Source organism: Crassostrea angulata, chromosome 9 (genome assembly GCF_025612915.1).
Source record: "Crassostrea angulata isolate pt1a10 chromosome 9, ASM2561291v2, whole genome shotgun sequence".
NCBI lineage: Eukaryota > Metazoa > Mollusca > Bivalvia > Ostreida > Ostreidae > Magallana > Magallana angulata.
In genome coordinates this window covers 12,697,081-12,717,886 of record NC_069119.1, presented here as the reverse complement: position 1 = coordinate 12,717,886, position 20,806 = coordinate 12,697,081, and the positions used below count along the sequence as shown (strand labels likewise).

General features: G+C 33.2%; 2 protein-coding genes across 3 annotated transcripts; one reads left to right on the top strand and one right to left on the bottom strand.

Annotated features, from left to right (window-relative positions):
* Positions 1-2: 2 nt before the first annotated feature.
* On the bottom strand, positions 3-19,626 carry LOC128163173 (ankyrin repeat and zinc finger domain-containing protein 1-like). 2 transcript variants are annotated; one of them, XM_052826701.1, is made up of 16 exons: positions 19,508-19,626; positions 18,799-19,209; positions 18,350-18,471; positions 17,887-17,983; positions 17,082-17,347; positions 16,291-16,406; positions 15,762-15,909; positions 15,343-15,565; positions 14,841-15,053; positions 14,146-14,343; positions 13,322-13,868; positions 11,928-12,039; positions 11,478-11,576; positions 8,652-8,732; positions 7,868-7,938; positions 3-267 (listed from the first exon to the last, which is right to left on the bottom strand). In XM_052826701.1, exons 2-16 carry the CDS (start codon positions 19,169-19,171, stop codon positions 156-158), a joined length of 2,778 nt encoding a protein of 925 aa, XP_052682661.1. In that variant the 5' UTR covers positions 19,172-19,209; positions 19,508-19,626; the 3' UTR covers positions 3-155. The 2 variants fall into 2 exon arrangements, 1 of the variants encoding a protein (XP_052682661.1); XR_008240771.1 differs by lacking the exons at positions 3-267; positions 7,868-7,938 and adding an exon at positions 12,849-12,955.
* Positions 2,013-6,954, top strand: LOC128163175 (uncharacterized). The gene is made up of 4 exons (XM_052826704.1): positions 2,013-2,457; positions 3,458-3,644; positions 3,920-4,042; positions 6,648-6,954. Exons 1-4 carry the CDS (start codon positions 2,277-2,279, stop codon positions 6,787-6,789), a joined length of 633 nt encoding a protein of 210 aa, XP_052682664.1. The 5' UTR covers positions 2,013-2,276; the 3' UTR covers positions 6,790-6,954.
* Positions 19,627-20,806: the final 1,180 nt, after the last annotated feature.

Here is a 20,806-nt window from a genome sequence, read left to right as displayed (position 1 = left end):
ATCCTCATGACATCCTGCTTTCAAAACAAACTCAGGAAACCGGAAATATGTCACATTTTATTGGTTTATATTGCGACTTATTTATAAATCATAAATTTTTAAATAAATATGTTCCATAAAATATTCTATAAGGATCTTATATATTGAATTGTAATTTATGTTTTGACCATTCGATGCTGTTTTAAACACTTTGGGGAACAGAATTTGAAATCCGAATATTCAAAAGGAACCTTTCCCGTCATGTCTGAACCACACTGGAAACACCGACTGAAAATAATCAAATAATTTATTAGTATAATGCGAAGAATAACGATTAGGCACACTGTATTAAAATTAAAGTTCTAGTTTAAGTCGTAAAGTAGATGCTTTCTAAGGCAGTAAAAGTGTAATTTATAGACCATTGTGTTACACAATACACAAATAGGTCATGTCGACACATTATTGGGAGTTGATTTTTAATCAACTCTCCTATGCAGTCACTCGGACAAACCGAAAGTGAAACAGTGTTTGGACCCCAGCACAAATCATTGCTCCTGACAAGACTTAGTTCTTGAAAATAATTGAATAATAATCGATGTAATGTATGCTAAAGCATTGTTTTCCAAGGAAACGTATTTACAAATACCTTAAAAATAGTCAGATTTTAAATGGTACGAACAATTTAAATATTTTTTGTAGTCATATGTAATCCTACGCCAGAGTTCAATATAGTCTCGTTTAACTCGACGCTCGGCTGTCTCCGTAAACCCTTGTCGGAGATTTACGGTGTCAGCCGAGCGTTTGGTTTAACGAGACTAGAGTTCAATATAAAATAATTGCTTGGATCCATACAATTTTCGAGAAATATTTCTACCACTGATACATAGTTTGATTGAATTAATTTTATCTTTAAATATTATTTAATATGATTCATACGGAGGTTTCTCGACATTCTAGTCGAAAAAGTTCAAAAATTCATATTATAAAAATATGCATAATTCAAATTAGAAAATACGTATACATGTACTTGTCATGCAAAATAACATATCATTGATTTTAAAATAAATAAACATCGACAAAATCAACTTCCGTCAGTTCTTCAGTACTTTGATATTTATTTGAAATCACGTTTTAAAAAAATGACAAAAGTAATTGATAGAACAGTAAGAGAAGTATTCTTGTGTGGATACTGATTCTCTAAAGGAAGGCTAAATATTAAATATATTAGTAATCTATAGGTTTATATGTAAAAGTATTTCTAAATCATGGAGTTTAAATTCCTAAAACACTTGTCTTAAGTCAAATATAAAATCAATGACTCACATTACTTTTTGTCTTGTATGCCGTATAACAACAGCAACCAAAATGATATGCTTGAGCATTAGATATAATTGATGAAAATTAGAAACATATTTGTCGTATTAGACATAAATCCATGTTGAGTAACGTCCAAATTGCTAAATCAGAGCTTGGTTAATCCAAGATATATATGAACAACAATAATTCCAAACAAGTGAGTGTGTAAATGCTGCTTTCCCAAAAATTTGGATAAATTAAACCTTTGCAGTAAAATTAAACATGATTAAATCAAACTTTCAGCAAAGTTCTGTTTCTGTTAATGACAAACTTAATTCTTCAAAAAAAAAACCAAAAAAAAAAAAAAAAACCCGGTGTCAATCCTGCATAATTGAAGTTGAAAAGAGACCAAGGGCATAACTTAGTGATTATTGTCAATATTTTTGTAAGCATTCATCCCTTTTATTTTATGCTGCAATAATTTCATACCGGTCATACGACTCCTACAAGTGTTTTCAAATTCTGATTGGTTAGAAAAATCAGAATTTCCATCAAGTTATCATTAACATCTATTTCAAGGCTTTGACGTAAAAATTAACAATGTAGACAATACCCGGCTTTTTGGGCAAGTTTAAAGTCGGGGGTGGCATTAAAAAAAACCCACATTTACACCTGGGTGCTTTTAAGGATAGTGATAACATCTGAGCGGTTTTGTTACAGGATATATCACCTTTCGAACCCGGAACTACCGTCTTGGTACAAGTTTAAAAACCTTGGTAGCTCAATAAAACAAAAAATAAGTAAACCAAAGTACGAATTTCATTAGCCCTGCGCAAAAAATGATAGAGTGAGGTCAGATTTAAGTTTGTATTTCCGAGCATGACGACCCCCATATAAATACGCCACAGTCACAGTCGTGGAAAGAAAAGAGCGCTGGATTTAACGACATCGTTTGCATGAAACAACCATTTGGTGAAGAATAATATTTCTACAACGACAAAATGAAGGCTGAAACATGCATTGGGTTTTTGTTTTGTTTTGCTACAGTTTGCTCGCAAAACACTCTTGAACATATTGGGGAGCAATTAGAAAACTCTGGCTCGAAAAATGAGATAAGTCCTTTCTGCATGGCGGGAAAATGCGCTGGAGTTCCGTACGAGAGGATTCAAAGTTTGTATAGAGGTCAGTTTGCAAGGGTATTTTATTATCTAAGTAAAGCGACGATGAATGTAAGGTAGATATGAATGAATTCTACTTTATATCAATTTGACGTTTTCCTATGTTCGGATGCATTTAAAAGACAACATTAAACTTAAGGGAAGAGTCTTATACTCAAAGTTTAGAATCTTACAAGGATTTGTTTTAGCAAAAATTTGGGTCAGGAAAATATCACTTTTTTCAATTCAAAATTGCTGTGGATTCATTATTTTATTTAAAGAAAAAAAACAAAACTATTAATTTTGGATTTTTTTGTAAACTTATGTGAACTTATGATAAGATACTAGGGCTCCAAGACAAGTTTTTAAAACATACTTTGTCTAAAAAAAATTCATCTTCATGAGCTTTTTAAGGGTATATACTATTAATAGATTTGTGTAGAAAAAAATGACTAAAATCAGATTTTTTTCTCTTACTAAAGGTTTTTTTGTCAATTTATATCTTTATGTGGAATCTTCATAATATGTAAAAAAAAAAAAAAGTAGAAAAAATTACAATTGTAGGCTTAGGAGAAAAAAATCAAAATATCTTTAAAATTATAAAAAATGAGGGCTAATTCAATTTAGTAGTATAAGATGCTAGACATTCTGTTATTCCATTATTTCATTGAAGAATAAAAATCTTATGTTTTAAACAGATGATTACATATTTGCAGATAAATACTGTTACTTTTTATCACACTTTACGTACAGAAGAAGGTAGAGACCTTGACCTAACCTTGATGTAAAAACTAGATAATCAAATTTGATTAAACTGTTACCATCATTTGGATATATGATATGTTTGACAATGTAAAAACATAAATTTCTTTTTCTCAGAAGTATGTCTGATATGTCTGATAACGCGTGTGAAAAGACTTCTTTCTTAAGAAAAAAAAAATAAAATAAAAAACTATAATTCTAAAAAGTTATCCTTGTGGATAAGAGTAAATAAATAATACTCTTTAAACATGTATTTCACATAGGTTTATTCTTCACAAAAGAAGAAATAAAGATAAATCTGATAAAAACGAAAAAGTACACAGAGAGAAGATGTCAAATATATGAGGGATATAAAGCGTCATTAAGGAAGCCGAAGTCTTGGAAACGGAAGAGACAAACATGTGGCTACGGTCATTCGAGTTTAACCGACGGGGATGTTTGTTGTCCGACGTAAGTGCACTTATACATGTATTTCTCAAAGCACACATAGTACTTACATGTAGTTTTACATTGTACCGGTATTGTACCTTTATTGAAGTTCTTTTGAAAAGTCTTTAAAATATCATTCTTATAGTCAACATTGAAATCCCCCCCAAAAAAAAATAAATTAATATTCCTCAAAACGTGTTTTTTTTCATAATTTATATATCTATACATGTATATTAAAGACTGAATAACTCGATCAAGCTGCAGAAACTTATCGTCAAATGTATTTTCATATACAGGTCAATTTCTGCAATGTGTCCCGAATATCTGACAAACACCAACGGGACAAGACGAATCATTGTTCACTTTCCCGATATGAAGCCAGACCCCATGTACCAGTTCATACCTAGAGGATTATGCCAGTGAGTAGAAAAGAGGAATGTTATAAAGTTCAAAGAACTTGTCAGAAGATATACTCATTAATAACTGAATTAATCAAATTCTAATCAAAATCTATTTAACTTTTTTAACATCGCAATTTCTATTGTTTATGTTAAAGAAAATCATATTCCTTTAATTTTGTATTTCTAACATATACATTTATGATGTTGCAAGCCAAACAAAAAGCTTATGCAATAAACATTTTGGCGACATTATCATAACTTGGAAAAAAAAATGAATGTGTATGCCCTTCAGAATTTCAATTAGGGAAAATATTTGCGACGGTAACATAAATATCAGCACCTTAAAATGCTGTGTTTAAGCTTTCACAAAAATACACTTTTTTATGTTCTTTTCAATCCCATTAAAACTTAAAAGTTTTCATGGAGGAAGAGCATGTCAACAGTTATTACCTACAAAAATACATTTCTTTTTATGTAATAGGCTATTTTAATTTTTTTTAAATAAAAATGGCATCGACCTATTTTTTTTAAAATATAAACTTCAAATGTAGCCCATTTCTTTTTGTCAAATAATCGATTTAAGGCAATTATTTTGCAGTAAAAACATGTTCGTCATCGTCGATTTCTTTCAATACATCTTAAAAGACTTGAAAAAAAAAACATCATCAAAAAAATAAATGAAGACTAATCATACTGCAATTCACATTAGCTATATTTTTGTTCGTACAATAACGCATTGCACTATTCATTATATTCTGAAAAATTCAGTTGCAGTTTGAAAAAAAATTGCAAGCAATTTGAAATAAAAAATTTAATTCATAGTATATATTTTCAGTCACCATTCAATATTTTTTTTCTTACACCGATTTACATAAAACTTTTTAAATTAAAATGTAATGTGGAGAGATTCGCAGGCAATGATTCATGTAAGACATCAACTAAAAGCATGTTCTAGCACATGTAATAAAACAAAATGTCTATTTTATAGTTCTTGTTTTTAAGCATTCTTGGTCATACGTGATACATTTATATGACTTGTTCTATAGCATGCTAAAAAAACTTGGAGATGTTCAACAGTCTTAACAGTCTTATGATATGGAATTTTAATATAAAATTGTTCATAATGTTTCGTTGGATATACCAATGAGGAAGGTTTTAATAAACAAAACGGGGATGGTTTATTTGTAATTTTAAAACAAATATTTATGCAAAGTCAGATAGTTTTGTTTTCTCTTTATTTTTCATCATATTATGTATTTGTTTGCATGAGCTCTTTTACCACATTCCCATGTCTTCGGGATAGAAGATAGGAGCAAGTTATGAAATATTAAATCTCACCACAAAATCCACAGGAAATATATCTTGAACATCATTAGTAAATTTTATAATACTAGTATACCGATGATTTTTGGTTGAGCATATAACATCTATCAATATTGAGGATCCAAGTCAGTTGGAGTTTGCATCAAAATATAATTATGCTTGCAGTGAAATATTATTGAATGATCACTAAAAGAGTGAATATTTGTACTGGAGACTTACTTAGGGTATACATTAAAATTAAGATCTTGAATGCGCAATTTTAGTTTTGATGGATAGACGCTTGCGAAGCACGACATCTGGTGAGAAAATCACATAGAAATTTCCAGAACGAGGTTATCGAGGACGCGGGTTGATAGGACATCGTCATGCATGACGTCAGGCTGATAACTTTGATCGGCAATCTATTGTTCATAAAATAAAACCTTAATAAACAAAATGGATTAATTTGATACGATTTAAGTTTTCATGGAAAGAACTTTCCAGTACGGGTGCCGAGGAACGCAGTAAGACTAATTAACGCCACGGCAGAAAGTGAAGGGCGAGTTAACCATTGAGCAAATACCTTATATCTGACAACTCTGATCTAAAATATGCAAATAAATATGCATAGTAACACTAGCGGGTTTTTTTTCTTCTTAAACGTACTGTTTTTAATACAACAGATTGGTAGTAAACATCATTCATTAATTTGTAAACATTGATCATATCGTGTTCTACGTCTATATATGCATAAAACAGGGAATTTGAAAGGGGGGGCAAAATGTTTTGGTTTTTTTCTTTCTTCAAAACAATCTTTTATCTGAAATTCTTATTTATGTAGTGACAAAAATAATAGTCTGAGGTATTAAGGCCAGGTACACGTATAAACATGTTGATCAGTTTAGAATTTTCATCCCTGCCCGCACCCCTAAATATCCAGCCCTGCTGTTTTTAATTTCAACTTTAAAGAATACGTTAAGAAAGCAACTAAGGAAAAATTTGGTCACAGTATATACTAAACGGAACAAAAAAGATGGTTCTGCATATCAAGCATTGTACCATTGTAATGTATAAAGTCTCAAATCCCCCGCTTGCGCGGAATATCATCTAGTTCTTCAATACATTATAAACACTACGTTATTATTTGTTCTATGTTTATTAATCAGAATCTTTTAAAACCTGTCGTTCAATTAAAAAACATTTTGGGTTTCAAACATTTATACAGTGAGATGACTTTTGTTGGTTTTGAGATTTCACAATAGTTGTTTTAAAATTTTTTAGATTTTTTTCTTCAATACTGATTGAATATTTCTATTTTTAGATCCGGGGGAAACTGCCAAACCTGTCGACAAGAATTTGCATTGCTCAATATTCTAGTTGTGGACGAAACATTTAGATCATACCCTCCATTGGAATTCGATTCATTCTACATACATAGTTACTGTTCTTGTAAAGGAGGATGACGAGTGCTGACCACAGAAATGTGTTGAACTGAGTGAATTTAAAATTGTAAAATGTATAATTTTGTTTTTGATTTTCGTGAATTCATACATCTGTACTTGGCATGATTCGTTACTCTTTATAAAAAAGAATGAAATGATAAAAAGTGCATTTTTATGACTGTTTTTTTTAAAATAGATCACTTTAATGTAGTACTAAAATAAAATTTAAAAAAAACATTGAGTGCATTTTTATGAGATATTTTTGAGGTTCTTTTGTCGCTTTATTTCATTAAATTGAGATATGGCATTAGTGCATTTCTTTTTCCATTACAGTGGCTTCATTATATCTTCATAATATCTATTTCCTTAATTTGTCAACAAAAATCTACCAAGTAGTACACTGCAAATAAATTTTACTTGGCGTTCAGATGTGTTCTATAATTAAAACCAATTAAATAAACCGTTTGTTTAAAACCAGGACATGATTTGAAAAATTCAAATGACATATTTTGTCTGGATACGCTATGGTTACTCAACATGTAACTGCCAAAAATAGCCAAGAGGTGTAATCTTCATCTTTAATGATCTATTTCTTTAAAAACACTTCAGATTCTCATGATAAAACATCATAAATACCCAGCAAACATTTTGAAATCTAGACCTACACTTCGGCCCTTAAGGGCCATGTAGCAGTGGGGGCTCTTTACCATGCCAGGGCCTATCAAGAACAGGCCCTGGGGCCATAAAACTTACACCAGCTTACTTTTGATCTAAGTCTCACTTTTACAAAAAGGAACATATAGTGGAAAAGTGAGACTGAGATCAAAAGTCAAGAGTGAGCTCGTCTAAGTTTGATGGCCCCGGGGCCAGAACCTCCCTTTCAAATGAGGCATCGTTTCTTTTAAATTAAATCCATTTAAAGGCAAAAAATTTTCGATTTAGAATTAGCCCCCTTTTGCAAAAAAGATTATAACATACATGTTTTGCTCAAAGGAATGAGAAATGAAACTGTCTTCAGATTTCCATTGGTGAGTTTTTATAAGCGAGTTTACTGTAACTATGTTTTACTGTTTTGCTTTTTTATTGAAATCAATGTTACCTCATTACTGGTGTATTCTGTCCAGTCTCTTCTAAGTTTTTTAACAATCTTTTCTCTGCCGCTAATGCCCTCTGAAAAGATCAATAATAGAATTTTGTCATAGTTGCTTTACTGATTAAAGGCACTGGCAGTAATGTTCAATAAAAGAATAGAAAAAAATTTTGCAACAGAAAGATGTTAACGTTAATCTCTCTCTTTTGTCCTACTGGGGGAATGCATGGTTCTATATTTTAACATGACATGGTTATTTCAAAGCCAATAAAGAAACTGGTGATTTTGTTTTATCAGTAAGTCATCCAAGACAATTTTTGCAATTATAATATTAAACATTCTAAGTTACATACGCTTTAACTATCAAGGCCATCATGAGATTTTTAGGCAATAGCCAAAACATGTTGTGACATACACTTTTGGGTACCTATTTAACTTCTATAATCAATACCTTTAAATATCATTTTCAAAGTTGAATGCTTTTGAATTGAGTTGTAACTTCCAACATTAGCTTTGATCTGTTCAGAATAGGGATAAAAGGGACACGAATACACAAGATTTTATCGCTAGAATAAATGTGGTTTTTAGAACAAATCTATCTTTTAATGTTTCCCCCATGTACATCAATGTCTAATGAATTGAATGGCAGCCAAAACTTTATTCTCTTCACTTTTGATGATAACAACTTACATTAAAAATTTCTCTCTCTCTCTCTCTCTCTCTCTCTCTCTCTCTCTCTCTCTCTCTCTCTCTCTCTCTCTCCACAGAGCTATTCATCAAAACATCTTCTGACCTTTTCCCTGTCAGACAGAGCAAGAAATCTTTTCTTCTCTTTTTCTTCAGCTTCTTTCACAGCATCTTCTTCTCTTCTCTCCTTTAAAATTCATAAACATGTTTTCTTGAATAATTATGAAGTGGTTTTAACATACTAGTATTTATATGCAATCAAAATTTTGTTAATCAATGAAAACTATAAAAAAAAAAAAAGGCTTAATAATCTGAAAAAATTATTTTAGAAAGAAAAAAAAAATTCTTTGTGAATTTTCTTTGGGAATAAAATGTATGATTAAAAGCCCAACATGGTTGTGCTTTGTCAAAATCAGGTTAAAACAAAAACAATAGGCCCAGGGGCCACATCACTCACTTGAGCAACAATTGCCTTAATTCTGATCAAATTAGCATTACAGTATCAAAATGTCTTGACAACTAAATACAGTAAATCTTGCTAAAAAAAATTGAAAATCTGCCAATTTTTATCAACCTCTTTTTTGGGGGGGTAAATACCAAGCCCCTTTTGTTGTTGTACCTGTAAGAAGATTTTTCTCTATTCCTATATACCCCCCCCCAGTTTGTGGCCCTACTTTTCTTTAGGGAATCATGGTTTCATCAAACTTAAATCTGCATAACCTGTCCTTCACATTAAGTACTGAGTTTTGGACCGAAAACTTTCCCAGATTATTTTTAAAGATTTTCTCTGTATATTCCTCTGTAAAAATTCAAACCGCCATCACGGCCCCGCCCTACCACTAGGGACTGTGATTTTGCAAACTTGAATTTACACTACCCAAGGATGCCTCTACACAAGTTTAAGCTTTTCTGGCCTAATAGTTTTTGAGAACAAGAATTTTAAAGATTTTCTCTACATATTCCAATGTAAAAATTCATCCCCCATTGTGGCCCCACCCTACCCCCGGGACCATGATTTGAACAAACTTGAACCTACACTATCTGAGGATGCTTCCACTCAAATTTGAGCTTTCCTGGCCTAATAGTTTTTGAGGACAAGATTTTTAAAGATTTTCTCTATATATTCCTATGTAAAACTTGATCCCCCCATTGTGGCCCCACCCTACCCCCAGGGACTATGATTTGAACAAACTTGAATCTACACTATCTGAGGATGATTCCACTCAAATGTGAGCTCTCCTGGCCTAATAGTTTTTGAGAACAAGATTTTTAACGATTTTCTCTATAAATTCCTATAAAAACTTGATCCTCCATTGTGGCCCCACCCTACCCCCAGGGACAATAATTTGAATAAACTTGAATCTACACTATCTGAGGATGCTTCCACTCTAATTTGGGCTTCCCTGGCCTAATAGTTTTGAGAAGAAGATTTTTAAAGATTTTCTCTATATATAAAAATTAATCCCCAATTGTGGCCCCGCCCTACCCCCAGGGACCATGATTTGAACAAACTTGAATTTACATTATCTGAGGATGGTAACACGCCAATTTGAGCTTTCTTGGCTTAATAGTTTTTAAAAGATTTTTAAAAAAAGATTTTCTCTATATATTCCTGTATAAAAATTTATCCCCCAATTGTGGCCCCACCCTACCCCCAGGGACTATGATTTGAACAAACTTGAACCTACACTATCTGAGGATGATTCCACTCAAATTTGAGCTTTCCTGGCCTAATAGTTTTTGAGGACAAGATTTTTAAATATTTTCTCTATATATTTCTATGTAAAACTTGATCCCCCCATTGTTGCCCCACCATACCACCAGGGACTATGATTTGAACAAACTTGAATCTACACTATCTGAAAATGCTTCCACTCAAATTTGAGCTTTCCTGGCCTAATAGTTTTTGAGAAGAAGATTTTTAAAGATATATTCCTTTGTAAAACATGATCCCCCAATTGTTGCCCCACCCTACCCCCAGGGACTATGATTTGATAAAAACTTGAATCTACACTATCTGGGGATGTTTCCATTTTAATTTGAACTTTTCTGGCCTAATAGTTTTTGAGAAGAAGATTTTTAAAGATTTTCTCTATATATTCCTATGTAAAACTTGATCCCCCCATTGTGGCCCCACCCTACCCACAGGGACCATGATTTGGACAAACTTGAATCTACACTACCTGAGGATGCTTCCATTTTAATATGAGCTTTCCTGGCCTAATAGTTTTGAGAAGAAGATTTTTAAAGATTTTCTCTATATATTCCTATGTAAAAATCCATTCCCCCCATTGTTGCCCCACCATACCACCAGGGACTATGATTTGAACAAACTTAAATCTACACTATCTGAGGATGCTCCTATTTTAATTTGAGCTTTTCTGGCCTGATAGTTTTTGAAAAGAAGATTTTTAAAGATTTGCTCTATATATTCCTATGTAAAATTTGATCCCCCTCTTGTGGCTCCTCCCTACCCCCGGGGACCATGATTTGAACAAACTTGAATCTGCACTACCTGAGGATGCCTCCACACAAGTTTAAGCTTTTCAGGCCGAATAGTTTTTGAGAAGAAGATTTTTGAAAACTACCAACAAATTTTCAATAATTCTCAATTATCTCCCCTTTAAAGAGGGCGTGGCCCTTCATTTGAAGACACTTGCATCCCCTTCACCTAGTGGTGCTTTGTGCCAAATTTGGTTGAAATCTGCCCAGTGGTTCTTGAGAATAAGATGAAAATGTGAAAAGTTTACAACATCAACACCAACGACGACAACGACAGACAACAGACAAATTGTGATCAGAAAAGCTCACTTGAGCCTTTGGCTTAGTTGAGCTAAAAATTAAAATATGACAACTAGTTACATTAAATCTCTATATTCAAAGTGAAATGCACTCATTTTCTATAATTCTTCCTTTCCCTTCTTTAACTTACTTTTAACCTTTCCTGTTTGGCTTTTTTCTGTTGTTTTTTCTTTTCTGCTGCCTTCTGTTTTCTTTCTAGTTCCATATCATTTGTCAGTGCGCTAGGGATCTGACAAAAGTATACAATGTATTTGAATTAAAACATGATTTATCAAAATTATAAATCCTCGAATGCTTCAATCAAATTGTTTCAAATATACAAGTACATTGTATGCACACAGAAGTTTTAGTCATATAAGAGAAACGGTCTAAATTATTTTTAATCAATAATTAACGTTTGCATGAATTTTTGTACTGCATGTACACTTTATCATCAATATATATATATGTATGTCAACAGGATGAACACAAAATATTTGACTTTTGCTTGAACTTTTTGGTTTTTAACATTTGCAGACTTTTGTCTTCTGTCACATGAACAAAAGGAGGTCTTATAAATGTGTGAAATTCTCCCACTAACCTGAGCTGTTTTGTAATCATAGCGGTCAGGATATTGTCCCATGAATTTTCTGAACTCATTTCTGGATTCTTTATCCTTAGCAAAGTTGTATGGAGTCTGGCCAAACTTATCTCTGCCAATCACAAAGTCATACAGAGTCATGAACATGATGAAAGCAAAAAATGCTCAGTGTAATAAATACCGACAGATTTTTGTTTTTCAAAATAAACATTGATTGTTTAGAGTTAAATGATTGATTATGTACTTAAATAAGTATAAATATCAAGAACCTTAAGTTTATCAAAATCATCTTTACGCAAGTTCTATGGTCGATACAATGACCTTTTAGCAAGTACAATATTTCATTTAAGCCACATGCTGACTGATGTTTTTCATACTTGTAAAACCGTTATTTATGCACCTGAGTCAGAGGGACTACGATTTCTCCCATTTTTCAGGATCTTGACAATGAGCACACGGCGGTTACGACCGGTAGACAGGGGATGCTTACTCCTGTCCTATAAAGGCACTTAATCAAACTGCTATTTTTTTAGAGGTCTGTGTTGCTATGCTTTGAATTTATTTTTCACCATATGGATTTTTTACATGGCTGACAGTTTGTTATCATTATTTTTCATGTAGAACATGTATAAGAAAATATACAAAGCTTTGCAAAACATTTTAATCTACATTTTCTATACCATGTATGAATTTTTCATTAAGCCTGGATTTTATATTTTAAGCAACATTCATCACTACACAACTAGTAAATTAAACTTTAAAAAAAAAAAATATGAGACTCTAAAGGGCCAAAACTCCAAGAAAAATTAAGGAATCTGAATTCCATGGTAATCAACATCTACACATTGTAACCTTAATGCCTACACAGTTTTAAAAAATTTTGAGCAGCAGTTTAGTAAAAATTGCACTTAAAAATTCTACCTTCAAAATGGCCTAAATGTCCAGAAAAATAATGGAATTGGAATGTCCTGGTAAAAAGTCCTTCATACATGTACTGTAGATTCTTTATTTTATGCGAGTAGTTAATTCTGTAATTCAATGATTTTGCATCAAATCATGAGAATATATAATCGCGATCGTAAAATGTTTTTCCATGATTCCAAATAATTTGCATCTGTCCAAAAAAAAAAAAAAGCGAGATTTTTAAAATTCGCGATATGTGTTTTCATGATTTTATACTATTAGGAATTCCTTGGGTTTAATTAGGAATTTCACAATACAAAGTTTCACAGACTTCCATGCAGCAGTTTAAGGGGAGTTGCCCATTGCAAGAAAGACAGGACTGACTGATTCAGGGACGTGTCAACACATTAAACCCCTCACAACATCATTGCATGGGACATAAATACATGTATGTAAAAGTAAATTCCCTTTTAATAATAACCATCAAGTACCTTGTTGCTGGATTTGCACCACATTCCATAAGTAACCGAATGACTTTCCTGTGTCCCTCTTTAGCTGCAATGTGTAACAGACTGTACTTGTTGTCACCTATGGGCTCATTGAGCATGTCGTTGGTATCAACTGGAGACAAGAGTTCGTCTGACTTAAATGATCCGGGTCGACTAGATGTTTTTCCTTGAGACTTCTGCAAAGCATCTTTCTGATCTAGATTATCACTGAGCAGCACCTCAGTCTCTGGCACTGTTGAGGATATTGAAGAAAGTTCATCAGATAATATTTCCTCTTTGCTCTTAAAATTGACATCTTGTGGAATTTTGTCACTTTCTTCACTCTGTTTAATACATGTGTTGTCTATGTCATTCTGATTTTGAAGATAAATGTCCTGGTTCTCCAAAACTATGGAGTCTGCTTTCTTTTCTGGAGATTCCAGGGTTGGAACATTTTGTGACAACACAGCTAGTAAGTTCCTCAGTGTATCAACATCTCCAGTCTTGCATGCGGTGAACAGGGAATTCTTTAAATGGTATTTTTCTTCTTCTGAAAGCATGCAACAAAGAATTAAAGCAATTAATTCAGGTACAGGCAATGCCTCTATGATGAAATAAAAAGCTGTCACAGGTTCAAATAAATATTGTCTATTCATTAACAAAACTGCCAATCTAACCAAGTCTTCTATCATATTGCTATTTATTTCTCAATTTTTTTCAATAGATGTTCTATCCCCTGGTCAATGACTTCATAATTACACTATATGTACAGGGGTGGGCCTTTTTCAAAAGAAACAAATTTTGATTTCAGAATTCAATCAACAAACCAAGTGGATTTGAGTCCGGCTCCTGCTGGTGTTTTGACAATCTCCGTTTCCTGTGTTTCTTTCTGTTAGGTTTTCTTGTAGCCTCATACTCCCGTAGCTCCAAAGTGGAGAGAGCTTCCATAGATTCCACAAGATCCGCATTGCTGGTGGTGGATCCACCAGAAGAGGAAAGGTGGTGTTCTCCCTGAATTTCATCCTCTACCAAACAGAATTTTTATAATCATGATAACTGAAGTACATCTCATATTTAGCTTGTATCATCCATTTCATGACATAATTTTTTGACATTCCTAAGCAGTAAATCAAACTTGAGAATACCACAAGAATATACATGTAGATTTTTTGAAGGTTACCAATTCATTCACATTAATGCCATTTGCAGGTAAAAACTCAAATAATTTTTGGAGAAAAAATCATCCTTTCTTTCGTGTTTTTACATTCTGCTTACATAAATAATTGCATGTTAATTATAACTACTGTGGTATAACTAGAGTTCACGTTTGTTTCAGTTTTTATATATTTGATTGGCATTTCTTACTCAAGAAGTCAAAACTCAGATGAAGTATTAAACATAACTGTCATGATCTTTGTTCAATATAATGTTATTATGACCAATCCACAAAATAAGACTGGCCCCTATACATCAATAGGAATGAGCAGTACAATCAGCTTCTCCATTAGCGTCAGTCACGAACCTATTAACTTGATCTGCTGTGCCTGTATTAACACTCGTTCCTTGGCTTTCTCTCTTGCCAATGGTGACGCCTCTCTGCCTGACCTCTCTCCTGAGAACCTTCTTTGTCTGCCCTTCAGAGGATCTTTAACTATGACCTCCAGGTGACCCAGAGTGGGGTTAAAGGTCACAGGTGGTGAAATAGGTATGAAATCCTGTATGTCTGATTCATCCCCTAAACAATTTTCAAATCTATTTCTATCTATGGTCCTTTTTGTCACAAGTTAGTAATAAAATTTCCTTCAGAATTACATAATTTTGTTAGTTACATAATTATATACATTGTAAATGACCCTCAATATCAATCAAAAGATCAAAAGATCATGTTCTGCTATGAATCAGCTTAAAATTAAACAAATACATGTAGTTTAAGTCATTGCTAATAAATTTGAGGTAATGAAAGGAAAGTGAACAGCTAATACACAAATTACATTCAAAAGGAGAGGGAAAAGTTGTACCATTACCATAACACTCGATGGAGGACAGCATTTCAAACACCCTCCTGACCTCATTTAACGTGGGTCTGCGGGTCGGGAAAGGAACCATCCGAACTCTCTCATCATCCTTGTTAAAGGGAGGGGATTTCCCGTGCAGAAATAATCTCTTGTTGCCTCCAGGAGCTCTGATGAATATCTTATCACAGCTGGCTAGGTCAGACTTCCAAGATTCTAGCAATGCTTTAATGTCCTAAAAAAAAAAAACCGGTATAGATTCATTGTAGCTACTAGGTCATAGTTCTAAGGCTCTGTAAATTTTTTTAGCTCAATTTCGTATAGTATACAAATATCAGCCTAATTTGATTTACAAAATATAAACTACTTATCAATTAAAGTTGACACTATATGGTAAATAAAGGATGTAATATTTGAGCCCCTTTGGGTACCTCTTTCAGAGCTGCTTCATTGTGTCTCCTTATGCTGGCCCCTGCAGATTTGGGAGCATTTCCCTGACTGTCCCTGGTTCCCTGTGCTGTCCCTCTTTTGGCTCTGACCACATAGCGATGAAATGTCTTGTGGAGGACGAGTTTTTCCCTAATAGAAGTAAAAACTGTATATTGCAGGGCAACACTGTTATCAATGAATTGCAAATAACATTGACATGGTTTAAACTTAATTCTTAGAAATTCAATATCTAATGAAAATGCTTTTAAGGGCAATTAAGAGACTTAACGTTTATTTACAAACATTAATGTTTCTTACTTTACCCACTAGAACTTAAATTTGTAATATTGCAATATAGAACAAGATATCTTTGGATGTATTTGATAAGAATATCTTGAGATATAGAAATTTCTTAAAAGTCTGAGTTAGATATATGTTGAGAAATAAAATACAACATTTTTCTATGGTACATTATGTACTACATATTATGATATTTATACACCACAAATAGCACTGGTTAATGATGCTTACTTATCAAACACAGCTCCCGCAAAATGGCCACCTCCACACATTAACACCGCCCACTTCATTTCCTCGGGAATATTTCTGATCAAGGAGATTAATTCAGTCTGATTCTGGGCCTTAACCTAGAAATAAAAATTTAGACTCTACATTATTTGAGAATGCTTGCATAGCAATCCCACAAATTGTAGCATTGTAGGTCTTGAAAAAAAGATTTTAAACATTTTTCCTATATATTTTTATGTTTAAGTTTGAACCCCTCTTAGGACCCAGTATTAATCCAGGGGTCACAATTTTACCAATGTAGAATCTATCTTATTTTAGGATGCTTTCTAAGTAATATCACAAATTAGAGCAATGTTGTTCTTAAGAGGAAGACTTTAAAACATTTTTTCTATATTTTTCTTTGTTAAACTTTGAACCCCTCTTGGGGCCCCAGTATAGGTCCGACAGTCACAATTTTTACAACTTAGAATCTTCACTATATATTCAAGCTTAGTGTAAATATCGGCATTTCTTGTCCGGTGGTTCTTAAGAAGAAGATTTTTTAAGACATGCACCCTATTTTCACTGTTTTGCAATTATATTCCTTTTAAAAAGGGATTTGCCATTTATTTTAACAATTTAGAATCCCCTTCCCATAAGGATGATTTGTACCTAATTTCCAAAATGTAAAAAGTTTACAGACGGACAGACTGATGGATAGATGGACAACAGGTGATCAGAATAACTAACTTAAGTTTTCAGCTCAGGTGAGTTAAAAATAATGCAATTTATGGCACGCAGACCTGCGCTAGTACCTTTTTATGATAGACAACACATCTATAGACAGAAACCAGCAGTCCCTCCGAATTTCGGAAGAAAATTTTAGGATATTTCCTTGCGGAGTCGTCCAGTGCTGCATTGGTGTCTCCTTCAGATACTCCACCTATTTCTCCCTCACTGTCACAGCTACTGAGGGCGTCGTCCTGCTGTTGAAGCTGCAAGGGGCGGGGCAGTCGTGGGGGTGGGGTATTCTCTGTCTCCGAGTCTGAGTCCGAACCTGATATACTGGACACCGATCCTCCTGTTATGGTGAAAAATCAAAAGACTGTGTGAAGGGATATACAATACGATCGTAAATTGTGACATAATAAACACTATCATAATCATGCATTGATCTAGAATTTTTTTACAGGGGAGTCTGATGGCTATTTGAGTTTGCCAGGCAAGTAAGAGGCATATATACCATAGTTTTTCTATGTAAATAAAAGAAATTTGAATTTTCTGAGGAGGAATATAGACCCCTAGACCCAACTTTTATTTCACAAGCAAGGAACAAAGTACATGGGAGATCAGTTCACTATTGTCATGGGTTTACATGAACTGATAGGAGAGGCATGTAGAAATGCTGCAAATCTTTCTTCAAATGCATATACTGAAGGGAGATAAATAATCTACATTCATTTTGCGAGGGATTTGTACACAGAGCATTATCATCATAAGTTTTTACTTTTTTTCATTATTCAGATATTATATAAAATAGAATAGATGGCGGTGCTATTAATATGAATATTCTTTTTAATCTTTTTATAAGGATTTAATTTCAATACTTGGTCAACTCACCACATGCATCATCAAATTCTTCTTCAGTCAGAGTTGTCTTTCCTTTGAGTTTTCTCTGCAGATTGTAGCGATGCCAATCTGATTTAAAATGGTCTTTCTAAAATTGAAAATAAAATTTTGCTACCAAATTAATACATGTACAATCTCTTACTATACAGCCAACAATTTTTTTTCAATATTTGATATGCATGAAGTAAAAATCCGTATCCAAAATGCATGACACAAGGAAGCTAAATTCTTTACTTGTCTAACATGTCTAATGCCAATTTGGCCAATAAAATTATACATTTACAACACACTTTTTTTACACACATAAACAGTCACACTTTTTCCTTTTAACAATATCAAGCTTTAAAAATATTTCAACCTAAACTACAAATAATACAATGCAGCGTATCATGTATTATGCCAGTATCATCCTGAATTTACAGTGCGTATTGTTCATTCTTCACAGCACAAGTACCTGATCCTCCCGAGTTTGGAATTCCACGACACATGAGTTACAGGCCATTCTCTCTGGGATCTGTATGATTGTGGCCAGTTCTGGGGTGGGCTCTAAAAGTGGTGTTTCAAGCTGCATTTCCCCTGATAAATTAGAGAAATATGTGTCACTTATTGACAGCTTCATCATGTTTACATGTTTCATGTTTCTCAGTCTGTAATATGATTGATATACAATTATGGTATAACAATTTTCTCTGTGCTTAGACACATGATTAAAAGATTAATAAAGAATATTTCATATGCGGTGGGTGCGGCTTAAGCCAACCAGATCTTTAACTTTTCAAAATAAAATGAACACATCCATACAACACCCTAGAATACGGTATCAACCATAACCTTGCCGATTGACCTTACATATCCTAACTAAAACCAGCTAGCAATATACATGTAAGTTATAACAATGCGTACCTCCTGGCACTGATTTCCCCACATCCTTGGTCTCTGGGACCGCTGCATGCTCTGAAGTAGGATTACAGTTCGCCACCGACAGACCGGTCAGCTTAGAGGTGGCCTCCTCGGAGTTGTAGAAATGGACTGTCCAGTACCGCTTACTGGCCCGCTTATTCAGTCTCTTTGGGGAAGATTTTGGACTCCTGGCATTGACGTCATCATGTAGCTTCATACCATCAATCGCTTTATCGGTTACACACACTGCTGATGTTTCCATTATATTCCCAGGAGGTGGGTCTCTTGCATTCTGTGTACATTCTGGTGGTACCCCTGCTGTTTCTTTAGATGGTTCTGGTGTTGAGGATGGATTGGGTTCTTTAAGATCAGACATTGTTTATCATAACTCGTTTTCATTTGTTCTATATAAATCTGTAAAAATGAAATAAAATTCATACATGTTACATGTATATGATTCGGCCAAATATTTTAAAATTATCTGTTTTCTTGTAAACAAAAAAATTGATATAGTCACAACATCATAATGTCTTTCTCAAAATATTCCATGAAAATTTAATTTCAATTTGGATGGTCAGTCGATCAAAGTCATTTTTTTTTCTGTGTTTTCACGTAGTGCAACATAATCCAGTCACGATAACATATAAATTATCATAATATTTTACTTTAAATGATGTAATAAGAATATGATAAAAACAATCATGCTACAAACCGTTCCAGTAAATATTTGAAATTCAGTTTGATTACATGACACGTGTAATATTTCTTTAATATAGTAAAATATTGCACCACTGTGTACCAATTTAATGAATTGATATTAGTGTTATCCCGTAGAAACCGGTGTCCATACTTTTCGCGCCCTATGCTGAAATGTTGAAATTTCAAGTTTTTGTAGGTGGAAATGCACCCAAAACAATCAACGTTTAGGCACTGTTTTATAAATAAAATTAAAAATGTGTATATATACATTGTCTCATTAAAATAAAGATGCGATTTAATCGAAATATATTATTATTTGCTTTTGAAAGTGAATGGGTCGAAACATTGTGTAGCAGATTCACTTTACACCGCCTGAAAAATATAGTATCACTAATAACCTGACATGACCCAAATAGAGATAAAAATAAATGTTAATACATAAATAAGGGCATAGCTGGCATTTTGATTATTATAACAACTTATGCCCCTTTCTGTCTGATTGTTTTTTTTTGTTTTGTTTTACTAGTATGATTTTCATTATATACGTAATATTTTTTAACGCACCAACAAGGATAAATCATGATCAATTATGGAATCACCAAACTGCCTTATTTTGATTACAGCCATTTAAATTCTATCCAAAGATATTTATGCAGCACATCTGGTCGATTTTTAATAAGAATATACATACAAGTGAAAGAAGTGCAATTAAAATAGGTGAAAAGGAAAATTTCCAAGATATCTTCATTAACACATTATCATTTTTCACTCGAAAAAAAGAATTTAGATCGAAAATAGATTTCTTACGGAGATTTATAATGGGAAATATTTACCTCTTTTCTCCGTTCGGAAGTCACTCGGAATATCTCGCGCAATTTTTCAAAGTTATCATCGGGGCTTATTGCAATACAAATCCCCGTAGACATCACATAATTTTTAGCATTGTATTGGAACCTGATGAGCTACCGGAGAAGTTCACTTTTCATGTTGGTGATGGCCTTATAATATAAGACTTGTTGAATTTAGGAGATTACGGATACCCTTTTTGTAAAGAACGTACGTCTTTTGAAATTGATGATAAAATTAGCCTTGCTGCTCTCACAATTTCGTTGTCTTCGTGACAAAGTAGCACGGAACGTATAAAGCTTTATTATGTATTTTAGTTATGAGCTGAAAACCGAGTTTTACCCTGTGAAAGTGCATTGTCAAAGATAAAGTGCAATTTGAAATGACAGACAATTATTTACAAATTTGAAACGTGTATAATTTGCAAATTCTCTCTAAATTGGTAAAATTTAATGATTTTTAATTA